At 47.8% G+C, this 19,335-nt stretch overlaps 2 protein-coding genes across 3 annotated transcripts in view; one reads left to right on the plus strand and one right to left on the minus strand.

Annotated features, from left to right (window-relative positions):
- DDX24 (DEAD-box helicase 24) overlaps nucleotides 1-10,640 on the minus strand; it is a 62,498-nt gene extending 51,858 nt beyond the window's left edge. The window contains exons 1-3 of one of the 2 annotated variants that reach the window (XM_063947593.1): nucleotides 10,279-10,640; nucleotides 8,145-8,878; nucleotides 7,471-7,902 (exon numbers count right to left, since the gene is read on the minus strand). In XM_063947593.1, the coding sequence (XP_063803663.1) occupies nucleotides 7,471-7,902; nucleotides 8,145-8,868 (1,156 nt within the window). In that variant the 5' untranslated portion in view covers nucleotides 8,869-8,878; nucleotides 10,279-10,640. Of the gene's footprint in view, nucleotides 1-7,470; nucleotides 7,903-8,144; nucleotides 8,879-9,728; nucleotides 9,832-10,278 lie in introns of those variants that run through there. The other variant, XM_063947594.1, reaches the window with a different exon arrangement.
- PPP4R4 (protein phosphatase 4 regulatory subunit 4) overlaps nucleotides 1-19,335 on the plus strand; it is a 468,463-nt gene that overhangs the window by 34,479 nt on the left and 414,649 nt on the right. The gene's annotated exons all lie outside the window — the stretch shown is intronic.

Here is a 19,335-nt window from a genome sequence, read left to right on the forward strand (position 1 = left end):
AAAACCTCCTTCCCTCAGTAAGAGCATTGAAGATGGAACGTGGCTGGGTCTTCCAGCTTGACAATAACCCCAAACATACCGCCCGGGCAACTAAGGAGTGGCTCCGTAAGAAGAATTTCAAGATTCTGGAGTGGTCTAGCGAGTCTCCAGACCTCAACCCAATAGAAAATCTGTGGAGGGAGTTGAAAGTCTGTGTTGCCCGGCGACAGCCCTAAAACATGACAGATCTAGGGAAGATCTGCATGGAAGAGTTGGCCAAAAAATAAGAATTTACTTACCGATAATTCTATTTCTCGTAGTCCGTAGTGGATGCTGGGGACTCCGTCAGGACCATGGGGAATAGCGGCTCCGCAGGAGACAGGGGCACAAAATTAAAAGTTTGACCACTAGGTGGTGTGCACTGGCTCCTACCCCTATGACCCTCCTCCAAGCCTCAGTTAGGATACTGTGCCCGGACGAGCGTACACAATAAGGAAGGATTTTGAATCCCGGGTAAGACTCATACCAGCCACACCAATCACACTGTACAACTTGAGATCTGAACCCAGTTAACAGCATGATAACAGAGGAGCCTCTGAAAAGATGGCTTCCAACAATAATAACCCGATTTTTGTAACAATAACTATGTACAAGTTTTGCAGACAATCCGCACTTGGGATGGGCGCCCAGCATCCACTACGGACTACGAGAAATAGAATTATCGGTAAGTAAATTCTTATTTTCTCTGACGTCCTAAGTGGATGCTGGGGACTCCGTCAGGACCATGGGGATTATACCAAAGCTCCCAAACGGGCGGGAGAGTGCGGATGACTCTGCAGCACCGAATGAGAGAACTCCAGGTCCTCCTTAGCCAGGGTATCAAATTTGTAGAATTATACAAACGTGTTCTCCCCTGACCACTTAGCTGCTCGGCAGCGTTGTAATGCCGAGACCCCTCGGGCAGCCGCCCAAGGTGAGCCCACCTTCCTTGTGGAGTGGGCATTTACAGATTTTGGCTGTGGCAGGCCTGCCACAGAATGCGCAAGTTGAATTGTGCTACAAATCCAACGAGCAATCGTCTGCTTAGACGCAGGAACACCCAGCTTGTTGGGTGCATACAGTATAAACAGCGAGTCAGCCTTTCTGACTCCAGCCGTCCTTTAAATATATATATATATATTTTTAAGGCTCTGACAACGTCGAACAACTTGGAGTCCTCCAAGTCGCTAGAAGCCACAGGCACCACAATAGGTTGGTTCAGGTGAAACGCTGATACCACCTTAGGGAGAAACTGAGGACGCGTCCGCAGTTCTGCCCTGTCCCAATGGAAAATCAGATATGGGCTTTTGTACGATAAAGCCGCCAATTCTTACACTCTCCTGGCCGAAGCCAGGGCCAGTAGCATGGTCACTTTCCATGTAAGATATTTCAAATCCACCGATTTGAGTGGCTCAAACCAATGGGATTTGAGAAATCCCAAAACTACATTGAGATCCCACGGTGCCACTGGAGGCACAACCGGGCTGTATATGTAGTACTCCTTTGACAAAAGCTTGGACTTCAGGAACTGAAGCCAATTCTTTCTGGAAGAAAATAGACAGGGCCGAAATTTGAACCTTAATGGACCCCAATTTGAGGCCCATAGACAATCCTGTTTGCAGGAAATGTAGGAATCGACCCAGTTGAAATTCCTCCGTCGGAGCCCTCTCCTTCAGGATCCGGCGTTCAACCACCATGCCGTCAAACGCAGCCGCGGTAAGTCTAGAGGTAGAGTGCACGGATCCTCCGTGCGCATCTCTTGAAGTTCCGGGTACCAAGTCCTTCTTGGCCAATCCGGAGCCACGAGTATCGTTCTTACTCCCCTTCGCCTTATAATTCTCAGTACCTTGGGTATGAGAGGCAGAGGGGGGAACACATACATTGACTGGTACACCCATGGTGTTACCAATGCGTCCCCAGCTATTGCCTGAGGGTCTCTTGACCCGGCGCAATACCTGTCCAGTTTTTTGTTGAGGCGGGACGCCATCATGTCCACCTTTGGTTTTTCCCAACGGTTCACAATCATGTGGAAGACTTCTGGGTGAAGTCCCCACTCTCCCGGGTGGTGATCGTGTCTGCTGAGGAAGTCTGCTTCCCAGTTGTCCACTCCCGGAATGAACATTGCTGACAGTGCTATCACATGATTTTCTGCCCAGCGAAAAATCCTTGCAGCTTCTGCCATTGCCCTCCTGCTTCTTGTGTCGCCCTGTCTGTTTACGTGTCCTACTGGATCAACACCGGCTGACCCTGAAGCAGAGGTCTTGCCAGGCTTAGAGCATTGTAAATTGCCCTTAGCTCCAGTATATTTATGTGAAGTGAAGTCTCCAGGCTTGACCACACTCCCTGGAAATTTCTTCCCTGTGTGACTGCTCCCCAGCCTCTCAGGCTGGCATTCGTGGTCACCAGGACCCAGTCCTGAATGCCGAATCTGCGGCCCTCCAAAAAGGTGAGCACTCTGCAACCACCACAGAAGAGACCCCCTTGTCCTTGGAGACGGGGCTATCCGCTGATGCATCTGAAGATGCGATCCGGACCATTTGTCCAGCAGATCCCACTGAAAGGTTCTTGCGTGGAATCTGCCGAATGGAATCGCTTCGTAAGAAGCCATCATTTACCCAGGACTCTTGTGCATTGATGCACTGACACTTTTCTTGGTTTTAGGAGGTTCCTGACTAGCTCGGATAACTCCCTGGCTTTCTCCTCCGGGAGAAAAACCTTTTTCTGAACTGTGTCCAGAATCATCCCTAGGAACAGCAGACGTGTTGTCGGGATCAGCTGGGATTTTGGAATATTTAGAATCCACCCGTGCTGTTGTAGCACTACTTGGTATAGTGCTACTGCGACCTCTAACTGTTCTCTGGATCTTGCCCTTATCAGGAGAACGTTCAAGTAAGGGATAATTAATACGCCTTTTCTTTGAAGTAGAATCATCATTTCAGCCTTTACCTTGGTAAAGACCCGGGGTGCCGTGGACAATCCAAACGGCAACGTCTGAAACTGATAGTGACAGTTTTGTACCACGAACCTGAGGTACCCTTGGTGTGAAGGGCAAATTGGGACATGGAGGTAAGCATCCTTGATGTCCCAGGACACCATAAAGTCCCCTTCTTCCAGATTCGCTATCACTGCTCTGAGTGATTTCATCTTGAACTTGAGCCTTTGTATGTAAGTGTTCAAAAGATTTCAGACTTAGAATAGGTCTCACCGAGCCGTCCGGCTTCGGTACCACAAACAGCGTGGAATAATACCCCTTTCCTTGTTGTAGTAGGGGTACCTTGACTATTACTTGCTGGGAATACAGCTTGTGAATAGCTTCCAACACCGTCTCCCTGTCGGAGGGAGATGTTGGTAAAGCAGACTTCAGGAATCTGCGAGGAAGAGACGTCTCGAATTCCAATCTGTACCCCTGTGATACTACCTGCAGGATCCAGGGGTCGACTTGCGAGTGAGCCCACTGCGCGCTGAAATTCTTGAGACGACCCCCCCACCGGACCTGAGTCCGCTTGTAGGGCCCCAGCGACATGCTGAGGACTTTCCAGAAGCGGGGGAAGGCTTCTGCTCCTGGGAAGGAGCTGCTTGCTGCAGTCTCTTACCCTTTCCTTTGCCTCGGGCAGATATGAATGGCCTTTTGCCCGCTTGTTCTTATGAGAACGAAAGGACTGAGGCTGAAAAGACGGTGTCTTTTTCTGTTGGGAGGTGACCTGAGGTAAAAAAGGTGGATTTTCCGGCTGTTGCCGTGGCCACCAAGTCCGATAGACCGACCCCAAATAATTCCTCCCCTTTATACGGCAAACTTCCATATGCCGCTTGGAATCCGCATCACCTGACCACTGTCGCGTCCATAAACTTCTTCTGGCAGAAATGGACCGCGCACTTACCCTTGATGCCAGAGTGCCAATATCCCTCTGTGCATCTCGCATATAAAGAAAATGCATCCTTTAAATGCTCTATAGTCAATAAAATATTGTCGCTATTCAGGGTATCAATATTTCCAGTCAGAGATTCCGACCAAACCCCCCCAGCACTGCACATCCATGCTGGGGCGATTGCTGGTCGCAGTATAACATCAGTATGTGTGTATATACTTTTTAGAGTATTTTCCAGCCTCCTATCAGCTGGATCTTTGAGGGCGGCCGTATCAGGAGACGGTAACGCCACTTGTTTTGATAAGCGTGTGAGCGCCTTATCTACCCTAGGGGGTGTTTCCCAGCGCGCCCTAACCTCTGGCGGGAAAGGGTATAATGCCAATAACTTCTTTGAAATTAGCAACTTCCTATCGGGGGTAACCCACGCTTCATCACACACTTCAATCAATTTATCTGATTCAGGAAAAACTACAGGTAGTTTTTTTTCACACCCCACATAATACCCATTTTTGTGGTACTTGTAGTATCAGAAATATGTAACGCCTCCTTCATTGCCGTGATTATGTAACGTGTGGCCCTACTGGAAAATACGTTTGTTTCTTCACCGTCGACACTGGAGTCAGTGTCCGTGTCTGTGTCTATGTCGACCGACTGAGGTAATGGGCGTTTTAAAGCCCCTGACGGTGTTTGAGACGCCTGGACAGGTACTAATTGGTTTGCCGGCCGTCTCATATCGTCAACCGACCTTGTAGCGTGTTGACACTATCACGTAATTCCATAAATAAAGCCATCCATTCCGGTGTCGACTCCCTAGGGGGTGACATCCCATTACAGGCAATTGCTCCGCCTCCACTAACATCGTCCTCATACCTGTCGACACACACGTACCGACACACAGCACACACACAGGGAATGCTCTGATAGAGGACAGGACCCCACTAGCCCTTTGGGGAGACAGAGGGAGAGTTTGCCAGCACACACCAAGGCGCTATAATTATACAGGGACAACCTTATAGTAAGTGTTTTCCCTTATAGCAGCTTAATACATATTAATATCGCCAAAATATGCCCCCCCTCTCTGTTTTAACCCTGTTTCTGTAGTGCAGTGCAGGGGAGAGCCTGGGAGCCTTCCCACCAGCGGATCTGTGTGGGAAAAATGGCGCTGTGTGCTGAGGAGATAGGCCCCGCCCCCTTCACGGCGGGCTCTTCTCCCGTTTTTTTCTGTAATCCTGGCAGGGGTTAAATACATCCATATAGCCCAGGGGCTATATGTGATGTATTTTTAGCCAGTAAAGGTAATTACATTGCTGCCCAGGGCGCCCCCCCCCAGCGCCCTGCACCCTCAGTGACCGCGGTGTGAAGTGTGCTGAGAGCAATGGCGCACAGCTGCAGTGCTGTGCGCTACCTTAAGAAGACTGGGACGTCTTCAGCCGCCGATTTCTGGACCTCTTCTCTCTTCAGCATCTGTAAGGGGGCCGGCGGCGCGGCTCCGGTGACCCATCCAGGCTGTACCTGTGATCGTCCCTCTGGAGCTAGTGTCCAGTAGCCTAAGAAGCCAATCCATCCTGCACGCAGGTGAGTTCGCTTCTTCTCCCCTTAGTCCCGCGTTGCAGTGAGCCTGTTGCCAGCAGGACTCACTGAAAATAAAAAACCTAACAAACTTTTATTCTAAGCAGCTCTTTAGGAGAGCCACCTAGATTGCACCCTTCTCGGCCGGGCACAAAAACCTAACTGAGGCTTGGAGGAGGGTCATAGGGGGAGGAGCCAGTGCACACCACCTAGTGGTCAAACTTTTAATTTTGTGCCCCTGTCTCCTGCGGAGCCGCTATTCCCCATGGTCCTGACGGAGTCCCCAGCATCCACTTAGGACGTCAGAGAAAAGGATTTACCGGTAGGTATTAAAATCCTATTTTCTCATACGTTCTAGAGGATGCTTCAAGAACCATGGGGTATAGACAGGATCCGCAGGAGACATAGGCCCACTTTAAGACTTTGATTGGGTGTGAACTGGCTCCTCCCTCTATGCCCCTCCTCCAGACTCCAGTTTAGATTCTGTGCCCAGCGAGACTGGTACAACACAGGGGAGCTCTACTGAGTTTCTCTGAAAATAATTTTTGTTAGGTTTATTATTTTCAGGGAGACCTGCTGGCTACAGGCTCCCTGCTTCGTGGGACTAAGGGGAGAGAAGCAGACCTACTTCTTAAGGAGTTCAAGGGCTCTGCTTCTTAGGCTACTGGACACCTTAAGCTCCAGAGGGTTCGATCACTTGGTACGCCTAGCTGCTTGTTCCCGGAGCCGCACCGTCACCCCCCTCACAGAGCCAGAAGAAAGAAGCCGGGTCTCCAGACCTCAACCCAATAGAAAATCTGTGGAAGGAGTTGAAAGTCTGTGTTGCCCGGCGACAGCCCCAAAACATGACAGATCTAGAGAGATCTACATGGAAGAGTTGGCCAAAATACCTGCTACAGTGTGTGCAAAACCTGGTCAAGAACTACAGGAAGCGTTTGACCTCTAATTGCCAACCCAGGTTATATTACAAAGTATTGAGTTATGGTGTGTACACATGGTGAGATTATTTCGTACGATTTTGGCTATATAGTAAAAATCGTAAGAAAAGTTAGTGCAGATCACAAGGTGAAAGTCACCATGCGATCCCGATTCGATGCCGATGCGCGTTCGGCATCGCAAGAATAGATAGTCAAAATTGACTTGCCTACAGTCTCTCTCTATAGAAGAGATAGTCAAAATTGACACTTAGCCAAAATCGCACATAGTCAGTATTGCAAGCACATAATGAGTGTGCTTGCGATACTATGTGCCGACCTAGCCCCTCTCGCATAGTGAGAATCAGGCATAGCCCGAATCTCACCGTGTGTATGGGCCATTAAACTTTTTGATTGTCCAAATATTTATTTTCCGCAAGAATATACAAATAAATTGTTTAAAAATCATACAAATGTGATTTCCTAGTTTGTTTATTTTTGTTTTTTCCCCAGATTCTGTCTCTCACACTTGAAGTGTACCTATAGCGGAAATTACAGACCTCTCATCTTTTTAAGTGGGTCAACTTGCACAATCGGTGGCTGTCCAAATACTTTTTCGCCCAACTGTATATTTGTTAACACATATTGCAATTAACCTGCCAGTATATTTTGGGAGTTTGAGAGGACACCGGAAACCCAGTCAGACAAGGGGAGAATATATAGACTCCTGAGAGTAAGAGACAGAATTACCAGCCAGTAAAGAAATATGTAAAGATATTCCTGTAGCACTAGCCAGACAACCACTGACATGACCCAGACTTGGATTTATTTATTGTGTATTTGAAGTGACTATTAACTATTTTTAATAAATATCTTTCATCTATTTGGCTTCCTCTGACAATAATTACTTAACACTATACTATACTATCAAATTGTTTTTTTACCAGTGGAGCGCAATTCCTTTTATACTTTGGTATTTACTTCTACTTACACTCCTTTTCTGTAACACTGTATACACTGTACCTTTATGGCTCTATATTTGCCGACAGCATGGAGCCAACCTGACACGGTTCTACTACACCAAGTGAATACTGGAAACTCACCTGTAAATTTGGCCACGGCGTCTATATGATGTTTAACTTGCACAGCCAGCTCTCTAGTGGGGGTGACCACAAGCCCGAGCAGCGGTCTATTCCTGTCCCACTGGGAAACGCTTCCTGCAGGAGCAGCATTAAAATTTATGTCTACAACTTCCTCAGCCTGCACACAGCCCATGGAAGCAGAGTCCTCATCATCACTGCCTTTCTCCTCCTCATTATCACCACCGTCCTCCTCATTATTATTTTCCCCACTGTCCTCCTCCTCATCATTATCCTGACTTGTGCTTTCTTCTACATCCACAGAATCTTCTGCCACTTCCAGATTCTTCTCATCTGTGTTTTCATCTTCGTCTGAGACTCCACTTTCCTGAGATTTCCTCCATTCCAGTACGGAGTGGATCATAGGAATGGCAAAGGCCAGCGTTTTCCCACTTCCTAAAGGGACAGAAAAATGTTTTTAAGCAGATGATTTCAAGTTACACTTTTTTGCCAATAAAGGTTTAGCAAAACTCACTGATATGTCAGCACATAGGACCATATTCCTCTATGTGACTACTTTCATTAAGGTTGGCAAATGCTGTCGCAATAATTGACAGATTCTAATGCCTTACCCGCAGCAATATTTCACATGAAGTTGAGTAAAAGGAGTAAATAATTGGTAAACTTTTCACACTCACCTGTTTCAGCGGCTCCTAAGATATCCATTTTGTCTCGGATTGCTGAAGGGAGCGCCAATGCTTGTATTGGTGTTGGAGCAGAAAACCCCAAGTAGCTGAGAGCCTCTAGAACTGTTTGTGGAACACACAGGTTTTTCCATGCAGTAACATCTGTGTTCTTACCCACTGTGTCAGTCATGGAACTTGCAGCCCAGTTCTTGGTCCTCTTTGAGGGTTGGACGACTGGAGCTTTGTCTTGAGATTCCAGTGGTTTCTTCTTTGGCTTCCTTTTTCTCTTCTTCCTTTTTCTCAGATGGCTGGTTTCCGGTTTTTCTACAGGCGCTGAATCCTCTTCAGCCTCCACAGCTTTAGGGACATCCTCTGCTTCTTCCCCTCCAAGAAATATTTCCTCCTGCTCATCCTCAGATTCCTCCTTTACTCTTTTGGCCTCAAATTTTCTCTTACGCTTTTTATTCTTTTTACTTTTGCCAATATTCCCCTCTTCATCATCCTGTCCAGAGTCCTCGTTGTGTTTTCTTTTTGACCCTTTTGCTACAAAATCTTTAGAAGTCTTGACTAGTTTATAATCTGTGAGTTCCTCAAAACATACGATTTCATCTATTTTCTCATCAGCAAAAAGACTCGGGTCCAGCGAGACTGGTTTCCATTTTCCGGTAACTTTGAAGCCCTTACTTAGTAATTTTGAGTATTGCTTTCCTGGCTTTTTAGCCTTTTGTGATTTCATTTTTGCTAATCTAAATAAAAAAATAGTAACAAATAGATTTACTATATACACCAATACAGTCAATGACCACTTTTTAAGCATATTTTTCTTATACAGGGTACGATCACTACACATCATTTTTTTTATACTGTATAGAAAATAAATGTACACTTACTACATATGATATATGTAGAAATATTACGACCGTGCACTGTTACGAGATCACAAGCCTTTTTAAGCACAGAACTTGGAGGGGACTACTATAAGGATCATCATTTATTGAAAGCTTTGTATTATTATTCCTGTTCCACCATTTATATTGATGTCATGTAGCAAATTACAATATAAACACATATTACCAACACATCTGCACCTTCCACAACTGCTGTCAGACAACTTCTCCCATTGTCAGATGAATGACAGGAGTGGTAATCTAATATTAGCTGAGGCATCAAGAAACCGGAGCTACGCAGATAAATGAATGTCCCTTCAGGGAAGACTGTTATGCTAATGCCACATACACATGGTGCGATGGCTGATATTGACTATTGTGTCCGGAGGCACGAGCCTCTGATATAGTCATTATCGACCCTGCCTACACACACTACCGCGCGTTGGCATCACAAGGTGTTCATACACGATGCAATATGCATTGTATTTTCTACCAATATGGACTATATAGTCCATATCAGTAGAAATATTCCACCGTGTGCAGGCCCCTTAAGACTTGTACTCCCACCACAGCCAGGGAACTGTGTTTTGAGATAATATATATATGCTATATAACTAGGTTCAAGATCAGAACATTGGACCCCCTGGATTCGCATGACTAAAATGCTTCAGAACATCATTAAACTTGTTCAGAAAATTAAAATGCGTACCCTCACCATGCTTCGCCACGTGGCTCGCTCCACTTGCCATATTGGTTACTATTCCCAATAGATGTCCACTAGACTAGTGTTCTAAGGCAAATTAGTTATGCTAGCCCAGTGGGTTCCATGTTCTGAACTTGATGATATATATTTTAACCATACTGTCCATTTAAACCGGGACACTAATGAATTACACAGGCTCTGTGGCTGGTTGACTTCAAGCCTGCATTTCACCTGGTTTTAATCAGCCACAGAACTTGAGTAATCCATGAGAGTACCGGTTTAAAGGGATAGCATACCTCTCAACAGGAGGGACAACATGCTCCGCTCCCGGACTTCTCTCTTAATTTATGATCGCTGTAACCTATTTTGAACAGGTTAATGACTAATACAAGTGTTTCAACACAGGTGATGGCAATCATAAATAAAGAGAGAAGTCCAGAAGCAGAGCATTTTGTCCCTCCTGGAGAGGGTCATGTTGAGAGTGAGTGAGTAAGTATACACCGCACCCACAAATCAGACGGCAGTGCCTTGATCATTTTATGCCTCCTGTACTTACACGTATCGCTAGTGATTGCTGCTGCACCCGATCCAAGTCTCGGTGACAGTAAGAGGGACGAGAGTCCGGTTACAGCTGCCAAATCCGCTGCTCAGCCGCCCACATGTGCCTCACTAGCACGCCGCCATCATTCTGGTGACATCATTTTCAAGGGACAGAGAAAACTTTATTGACCACGGACATTGGCTGCTTTCTTCCTGGTTCAGCAGCTGGCACACACAGTACTCCTCTCCTAGTGTGTCAGCGCAGCAATGCATGCAAGCCTGGCAGCTGTGCCTCCTCTGTGTGCAATCCGCCAGCTCACTGTTGTCAGTGTACCCAGTATATACACATTTCCTCCCATGCCTGCCTAGCTACATGTTATTTGTTTTTTCCAGGCCTCTGGGTGGCACTGTGCTCTGAATCTAGAGTTTTAAAACAGATTTACGTCTATTATGCCGTATTTTTAATTGGTTCTGCTAAGTACTTGCTGCTAATGGTTCATTTTATTTATTGATCAATGGATAGCAATGTGGGACATATACCATAACAATATGGCAGCATGCAGTGATTCTAAATGATTCATATGTGTTTTCTTACCTACAAGAAATGTACACATCAGATTTATTTCTTATTGTCGTTATTCTCTTTAAGTGTTACAAAGCTGTTTTAGTTCATCTTTAAAGGGATGTTATGCTATACGTGCATATTTCTCTTACGTCCGACCTAGAGGATAATGGGATCCACATTAGTACCATGGGGTATAGACGGGTCCACTAGGAGCTATGGGCACTTTAAGAATTTGATAGTGTGGGCTGGCTCCTCCCTCTATGCCCCTCCTACCAGACTCAGTTTAGAAAATGTACCTGGAGGAGCCGGCCACGCTTATGGAAGCTCCTGAAGAGTTTTCTGCAATTATTTTTCTGTTTGTTATTTTCAGGCACGGCTCGGTGGCACCAGCCTGCCTGCTTCGTGGGACTTGGGGGAGAACGGCCCAACTTCCTAAAGAGTTAATGGTCCCGTTTCTCAGCTGACAGGACACTAAGCTCCTGAAGGAGTCATTCGCAAGCCCCACCACAGCGAGCGTACCCTCCCACAGCACGCCGCCACCCCTAACAGCCAGAAGAAAGAAGAGTGGTAAGTAGAACGCCGGCATCCCGGTTAGCGAGTCGCCGGCGGTAATGGCAGCACAAGGGTAGGAGCGCAGCGCTGACAGGCTGCGGCTCCAGGCTTCAGAGTAACATGCTGTGAGGTGTGTATCCGCGGTGAGGGGCGAGCTGAAGCCACTACAAGTAACCACAACTGGCACCACTAGCTTACAGGGGTTCTAACCCACTGTTAAGCTCACAAAATTACCTCAGCCAGTATAAAAAAAACCGGGAAGACCGTGCGCCATTATGGGGGCGGGGCTTCACTATGAGCAGATCCTGCAGCTCACCAGCGCCATTTTCTCTCTGCAGCTAACAATGAAAACGCTGGCAGGGAAGCGCAGCTCCTCCACAAAGACGGGGGAGCAGTATTATAAGTACTTATACCCTATTAAGGGTACTTAGTCTGCGCCTAGCTGAGATTATTATTAGCTAAAGGGGTGCTGTGTGACTGGTTTCCTCATAACTCTGTGTCTCCCTAGAGGGCTCTGTTGGTTAATTGTGCTTAACCTGTGTTCTCATGTGTGCGTGTAAACTTCCACATTACAATGTCTAAGGAGTATTTCTCTATCGTCCTAGTGGATGCTGGGGTTCCTGAAAGGACCATGGGGAATAGCGGCTCCGCAGGAGACAGGGCACAAAAAGTAAAGCTTTTCCAGATCAGGTGGTGTGCACTGGCTCCTCCCCCTATGACCCTCCTCCAGACTCCAGTTAGATTTTTGTGCCCGGCCGAGAAGGGTGCAATCTAGGTGGCTCTCCTAAAGAGCTGCTTAGAAAAAGTTTAGCTTAGGTTTTTTTATTTTACAGTGAGTCCTGCTGGCAACAGGATCACTGCAACGAGGGACTGAGGGGAGAAGAAGTGAACTCACCTGCGTGCAGGATGGATTGGCTTCTTGGCTACTGGACATCAGCTCCAGAGGGACGATCACAGGTACAGCCTGGATGGTCACCGGAGCCGCGCCGCCGGCCCCCTTGCAGATGCTGAAGTCAGAAGAGGTCCAGAATCGGCGGCTGAAGACTCCTGCAGTCTTCTAAAGGTAGCGCACAGCACTGCAGCTGTGCGCCATTTTCCTCTCAGCACACTTCACACGCAGTCACTGAGGGTGCAGGGCGCTGGGGGGGGGCGCCCTGGGAGGCAAATGTAACCTATATAAAGGCTAAAAATACCTCACATATAGCCCCCAGAGGCTATATGGAGATATTTAACCCCTGCCTGGATTCACTAAATAGCGGGAGACGAGCCCGCCGGAAAAGGGGCGGGGCCTATCTCCTCAGCACACGGCGCCATTTCCTCTCACAGCTCCGCTGGTCAGGACGGCTCCCAGGTCTCTCCCCTGCACTGCACTACAGAAACAGGGTAAAACAGAGAGGGGGGGCAAATTTATGGCGATATTTTGATATATATAAAGCAGCTATAAGGGAGCACTTATTATAAGGCTATCCCTGTTATATATAGCGCTTTTGGTGTGTGCTGGCAAACTCTCCCTCTGTCTCCCCAAAGGGCTAGTGGGTCCTGTCTTCGTTAGGAGCATTCCCTGTGTGTCTGCTGTGTGTCGGTACGTGTGTGTCGACATGTATGAGGACGATATTGGTGTGGAGGCGGAGCAATTGCCAAATATGAGGATGTCACCCCCTAGGGAGTCGACACCAGAATGGATGCCTTTATTTATGGAACTACGGGATAGTGTCAACACGCTAAAGCAGTCGTTTGACGACATGAGACGGCCGGACAATCAATTAGTGCCTGTCCAGGCGACTCAAACACCGTCAGGGGCTGTGAAACGCCCTTTGCCTCAGTCGGTCGACACAGACCCAGACACATGCACTGACTCCAGTGGTGACGGTGACGAATCAACCGTATTTTCCAGTAGGGCCACACGTTATATGATTTTGGCAATGAAGGAGGCGTTACATTTAGCTGATACTACAGGTACCACTAAACAGGGTATTATGTGGGGTGTGAAAAAACTACCTATAGTTTTTCCTGAATCAGAAGAATTAAATGACGTGTGTAATGAAGCGTGGGTTGCCCCTGATAAAAAGCGGATAATTTCAAAGAAATTATTGGCATTATACCCTTTCCCGCCAGAGGTTAGGGAGCGCTGGGAAACACCTCCTAGGGTGGACAAGGCGCTAACACGCTTATCTAAACAAGTGGCGTTACCCTCTCCTGAGACGGCCGCACTTAAAGATCCATCAGATAGGAGGATGGAAAATATCCAAAAAAGTATATACACACATGCAGGTGTTATACTACGACCAGCTATAGCGACTGCCTGGATGTGCAGTGCTGGGGTAGTTTGGTCAGAGTCCCTGATTGAAAATATTGATACCCTGGACAGGGACAATATTTTACTGTCGTTAGAACAAATAAAGGATGCATTTCTTTATATGCGTGATGCACAGAGGGATATCTGCACACTGGCATCACGGGTAAGTGCTATGTCCATTTCGGCCAGAAGAGCTTTATGGACGCGACAGTGGACAGGCGATGCGGATTCAAAACGACATATGGAAGTTTTGCCGTATAAAGGGGAGGAGTTATTTGGAGTCGGTCTATCAGATTTGGTGGCCACGGCTACAGCCGGGAAATCCACCTTTCTACCTCAAGTCACTCCCCAACAGAAAAAGGCACCGACTTTTCAACCGCAGCCCTTTCGTTCCTTTAAAAATAAGAGAGCAAAGGGCTATTCATATCTGCCACGAGGCAGAGGTCGAGGGAAGAGACAGCAACAGGCAGCTCCTTCCCAGGAACAGAAGCCTTCCCCGGCTTCTACAAAAGCCTCAGCATGACGCTGGGGCTTCTCAAGCGGACTCGGGGACGGTGGGTGGTCGTCTCAAAAATTACAGCGCGCAGTGGGCTCACTCGCAGGTAGATCCCTGGATCCTGCAGATAATATCTCAGGGGTACAGGTTGGAATTAGAGACAGATCCACCTCGCCGTTTCCTGAAGTCTGCTTTACCAACGTCCCCCTCCGAAAGGGAGACGGTTTTGGAAGCCATTCACAAGCTGTACTCTCAGCAGGTGATAGTCAAGGTACCTCTTCTACAACAAGGGAAGGGGTATTATTCCACTCTTTTTGTGGTACCGAAGCCGGATGGCTCGGTAAGGCCTATTCTAAATCTGAAGTCCTTGAACCTGTACATAAAGAAGTTCAAGTTCAAGATGGAGTCACTCAGAGCAGTGATAGCAAACCTGGAAGAGGGGGACTTTATGGTATCCTTGGACATCAAGGATGCGTATCTCCACGTTCCAATTTACCCCTCACACCAGGGGTACCTCAGGTTCGTTGTACAAAACTGTCACTATCAGTTTCAGACGCTGCCGTTCGGATTGTCCACGGCACCTCGGGTCTTTACAAAGGTAATGGCCGAGATGATGATTCTTCTTCGAAGAAAAGGCATATTAATTATCCCATACTTGGACGATCTCCTAATAAGGGCAAGGTCCAGAGAACAGCTAGAGATGGGATTAGCACTGTCGCAAGAAGTGCTAAAACAGCACGGGTGGATTCTGAATATTCCAAAATCCCAGTTAATGCCGACAACTCGTCTGCTGTTCCTAGGGATGATTCTGGACACGGTTCAGAAAAAGGTTTTTCTCCCGGAGGAAAAAGCCAAGGAGTTATCCGAGCTTGTCAGGAACCTCCTAAAACCAGGAAAGGTGTCTGTACATCAATGCACAAGAGTCCTGGGAAAAATGGTGGCTTCTTACGAAGCAATTCCATTCGGCAGATTCCACGCAAGAATTTTCCAAAGGGATCTGTTGGACAAATGGTCAGGGTCGCATCTTCAGATGCACCTGCGGATAACCCTGTCTCCAAGGACAAGGGTGTCTCTTCTGTGGTGGTTGCAGAGTGCTCATCTATTGGAGGGCCGCAGATTCGGCATACAGGATTGGATCCTGGTGACCACGGACGCCAGCCTGAGAGGCTGGGGAGCAGTCACACAAGGAAGAAACTTCCAGGGAGTATGGACGAGCCTGGAAACGTCTCTTCACATAAACATTCTGGAACTAAGAGCAATATACAATGCTCTAAGCCAGGCAGAACCTCTGCTTCAGGGAAAACCGGTGTTGATCCAGTCGGACAACATCACGGCAGTCGCCCATGTGAACAGACAGGGCGGCACAAGAAGCAGGAGTGCAATGGCAGAAGCTGCAAGGATTCTTCGCTGGGCAGAGAATCATGTGATAGCACTGTCAGCAGTGTTCATCCCGGGAGTGGACAACTGGGAAGCAGACTTCCTCAGCAGACACGATCTTCACCCGGGAGAGTGGGGACTTCATCCAGAAGTCTTCCACTTGCTGGTAACCCGTTGGGAAAGACCAATGGTGGACATGATGGCGTCTCGCCTCAACAAAAAACTGGACAGGTATTGCGCCAGGTCAAGAGATCCGCAGGCAATAGCTGTGGACGCGCTGGTAACGCCTTGGGTGTACCAGTCGGTGTATGTGTTTCCTCCTCTGCCTCTCATACCAAAAGTATTGAGAATTATACGGCAAAGAGGCGTAAGGACGATACTAGTGGTTCCGGATTGGCCAAGAAGGACTTGGTACCCGGAACTTCAAGAGATGATCACGGAAGATCCGTGGCCTCTACCTCTAAGGAGGGACTTGCTTCAGCAGGGTCCCTGTCTGTTTCAAGACTTACCGCGGCTGCGTTTGACGGCATGGCGGTTGAACGCCGGATCCTAAAGGAAAAAGGCATGCCGGAAGAAGTCATTCCTACTTTGATTAAAGCAAGGAAGGAAGTAACCGTGCAACATTATCACCGAATTTGGCGAAAATATGTTGCGTGGTGCGAAGATCGGAGTGCTCCGACGGAGGAATTTCAACTGGGTCGATTCCTACATTTCCTGCAATCAGGATTGTCTATGGGTCTCAAATTGGGATCTATTAAGGTTCAAATTTCGGCCCTGTCGATTTTCTTTCAAAAAGAATTGGCTTCAGTCCCTGAAGTCCAGACCTTTGTTAAGGGAGTGCTACATATACAGCCTCCTGTGGTGCCTCCAGTGGCACCGTGGGATCTCAATGTGGTTTTGGACTTTCTAAAATCTCATTGGTTTGAACCACTAAAGAAGGTGGATTTGAAATATCTCACATGGAAAGTGACCATGCTTCTAGCCCTGGCTTCGGCCAGGAGAGTGTCAGAACTGGCAGCTTTATCTTACAAAAGCCCATATCTGATTTTCCATTCGGACAGGGCAGAACTGCGGACTCGTCCGCATTTTCTCCCTAAGGTGGTGTCAGCATTTCATCTGAACCAGCCTATTGTAGTGCCTGCGGCTACAAGTGACTTGGAGGACTCCAAGTTACTGGACGTTGTCAGAGCATTAAAAATATATATTGCAAGGACAGCTGGAGTCAGAAAATCTGACTCGTTGTTTATATTGTATGCACCCAACAAGATGGGTGCTCCTGCGTCTAAGCAGACGATTGCTCGTTGGATCTGTAGCACAATCCAACTTGCACATTCTGTGGCAGGCCTGCCACAGCCTAAATCTGTAAAGGCCCACTCCACAAGGAAGGTGGGCTCATCTTGGGCGGCTGCCCGAGGGGTCTCGGCATTACAACTTTGCCGAGCAGCTACGTGGTCAGGGGAGAACACGTTTGTAAAATTTTACAAATTTGATACTCTGGCTAAGGAGGACCTGGAGTTCTCTCATTCGGTGCTGCAGAGTCATCCGCACTCTCCCGCCCGTTTGGGAGCTTTGGTATAATCCCCATGGTCCTTTCAGGAACCCCAGCATCCACTAGGACGATAGAGAAAATAAGATTTTACTTACCGATAAATCTATTTCTCGGAGTCCGTAGTGGATGCTGGGCGCCCATCCCAAGTGCGGATTATCTGCAATAATTGTACATAGTTATTGTTAACTAATTCGGGTTATTGTTGAAGGAAGCCATCTTTCAGAGGCTCCGCTGTTATCATACTGTTAACTGGGTTTAGATCACAAGTTGTACGGTGTGATTGGTGTGGCTGGTATGAGTCTTACCCGGGATTCAAAATCCTCCCTTATTGTGTACGCTCGTCCGGGCACAGTACCTAACTGGAGTCTGGAGGAGGGTCATAGGGGGAGGAGCCAGTGCACACCACCTGATCTGGAAAAGCTTTACTTTTTGTGCCCTGTCTCCTGCGGAGCCGCTATTCCCCATGGTCCTTTCAGGAACCCCAGCATCCACTACGGACTCCGAGAAATAGATTTATCGGTAAGTAAAATCTTATTATTTCCTGCACTGCAGGGTGTTTCTCTTTCCCTGGGGGATCATTACACTGTACTCCGGACAGTACACATTCTCAGGTTAGTGGGTCCGACCTAGCAAGGTTGGATTCCATAAAGGGAATGATTACAAATATTTCAAATAAATTATCCCATAATGAGAAAGAGACACAATATTTAAGAAAGTCTGTGGAGGACCTGATGAATAGAAATTCAGCTCCCGCACTAGCGCCTCGAACCCCTCCCATTTGTCCGCAAAAGCGATCTCTGGCCCATATCCTGCAGTCTGACTCTGATGCTGACAGGTCAGATATGGAGGAGGGGGAGGTGGACTCAGGGGGGGATGCATCTCTCTCACAGGGAATAGAGGGGCAGATAAATGAAAGTGCACTGTGGTTTCTGCTGACCACAGCACACGTAAAGCCTGCAGTTACCGCATCCCATTTGTCACAACTGAGGGCTGGTGTTGACCTGAAACAGCCTCAGTTGTAGGGGCTGGTGTAAATGTAAATCTGGGTGGTAGAATAGGACTCCTAGACATACAGATGACTTGTACCACCAGTGCCCGAAGGTGTGACCACGACAACAAGGATAAAATGAATGTTTGTTTATTGAACACAGTTCTGATGGTACATCGGCAGTTGCAATGACATGAGAAATGATTACAAACAGTATACAGTTCCACAAGAGATAGCAAAAGCTGGTATTCCCTTAGGTGAGGTATCCGCTCAAGGCAAGCTTGGGAGATTAGGAGATGGAGAGTCCTTTTACCATCACCTAGGTGCTGTATGGTAGATAGAAGCTGGAACTGGTCAGCAGATGTTGTACAGAGGCTGAGTGTGCTGTAGAGTGAGTAGTACACGTAGACTGCCGGTTTTGCCGGATGGAACCGGTAACAAAGAACTGTGGATGAAGTGCAGATGAACCAGTGTTAGCAGAGGAGTTGAATGACACTGGTGACGCTAGAGATCGATGAATTTGAAGAACAGATGACTTGAGCACTGAAGATATTAGGGAAACCGATGACGGAGCACCGATGACATCAGGAAGCTCAACACCGCTGGGAGCCAAATGCTGGAAGCCGGTGTTTTACAGTACTGCCAATAGCAGAGGGAAATGAGGATAACATGGAGTCAGGCAGGCACTGCAGGGTGGTGATTGGTGCGGGTCTCTCAAGAACTGAAGACATAGGAGCTGGAATACCTGGAACACAGTTAGTAATCACAGAGAGCAGAGACAGGATACACTGGTAATGACAACCAAAGCACTGACAACTTCCTGGTTCAGGATCAGTCCTTTTATACCCTCAGCAGTGCAGGGATTGGATCAGCAATCAGGCAGAACTCAGCGGTGCTGTAGATTGGAGGAAATAGCGTCATGTGATCAGAGCCAACATGGCTGCGCCCATACTGGTCTTTGGAGGGAAACCTGGTTTGTAATCCCATATGGAGATTTTGCAGTAATGGCGGCTGCGGCCGCCGGGGACAGTGGACGCCAAGCTGCACAGCAAACCCACAGAGCCGGTGGCAGAGGCCACAGCGGGCAAGAGGCACCGCACAGACCTGTTAGTGCTTTGAACTGTAATAATAGCAGCAAAGGCCGCAGCTGACAGGCGACGCCACACTGATCCATACAGGCGCTGAGAGCGCAGCAATGGCAGCGGAGGCCGCGGCTGACTGGAGACGCTATGCAGAGCCGTCCAAGTGCT

Source organism: Pseudophryne corroboree, chromosome 12 (assembly GCF_028390025.1).
Source record: "Pseudophryne corroboree isolate aPseCor3 chromosome 12, aPseCor3.hap2, whole genome shotgun sequence".
Classification (NCBI taxonomy): Eukaryota; Metazoa; Chordata; class Amphibia; order Anura; family Myobatrachidae; genus Pseudophryne; species Pseudophryne corroboree.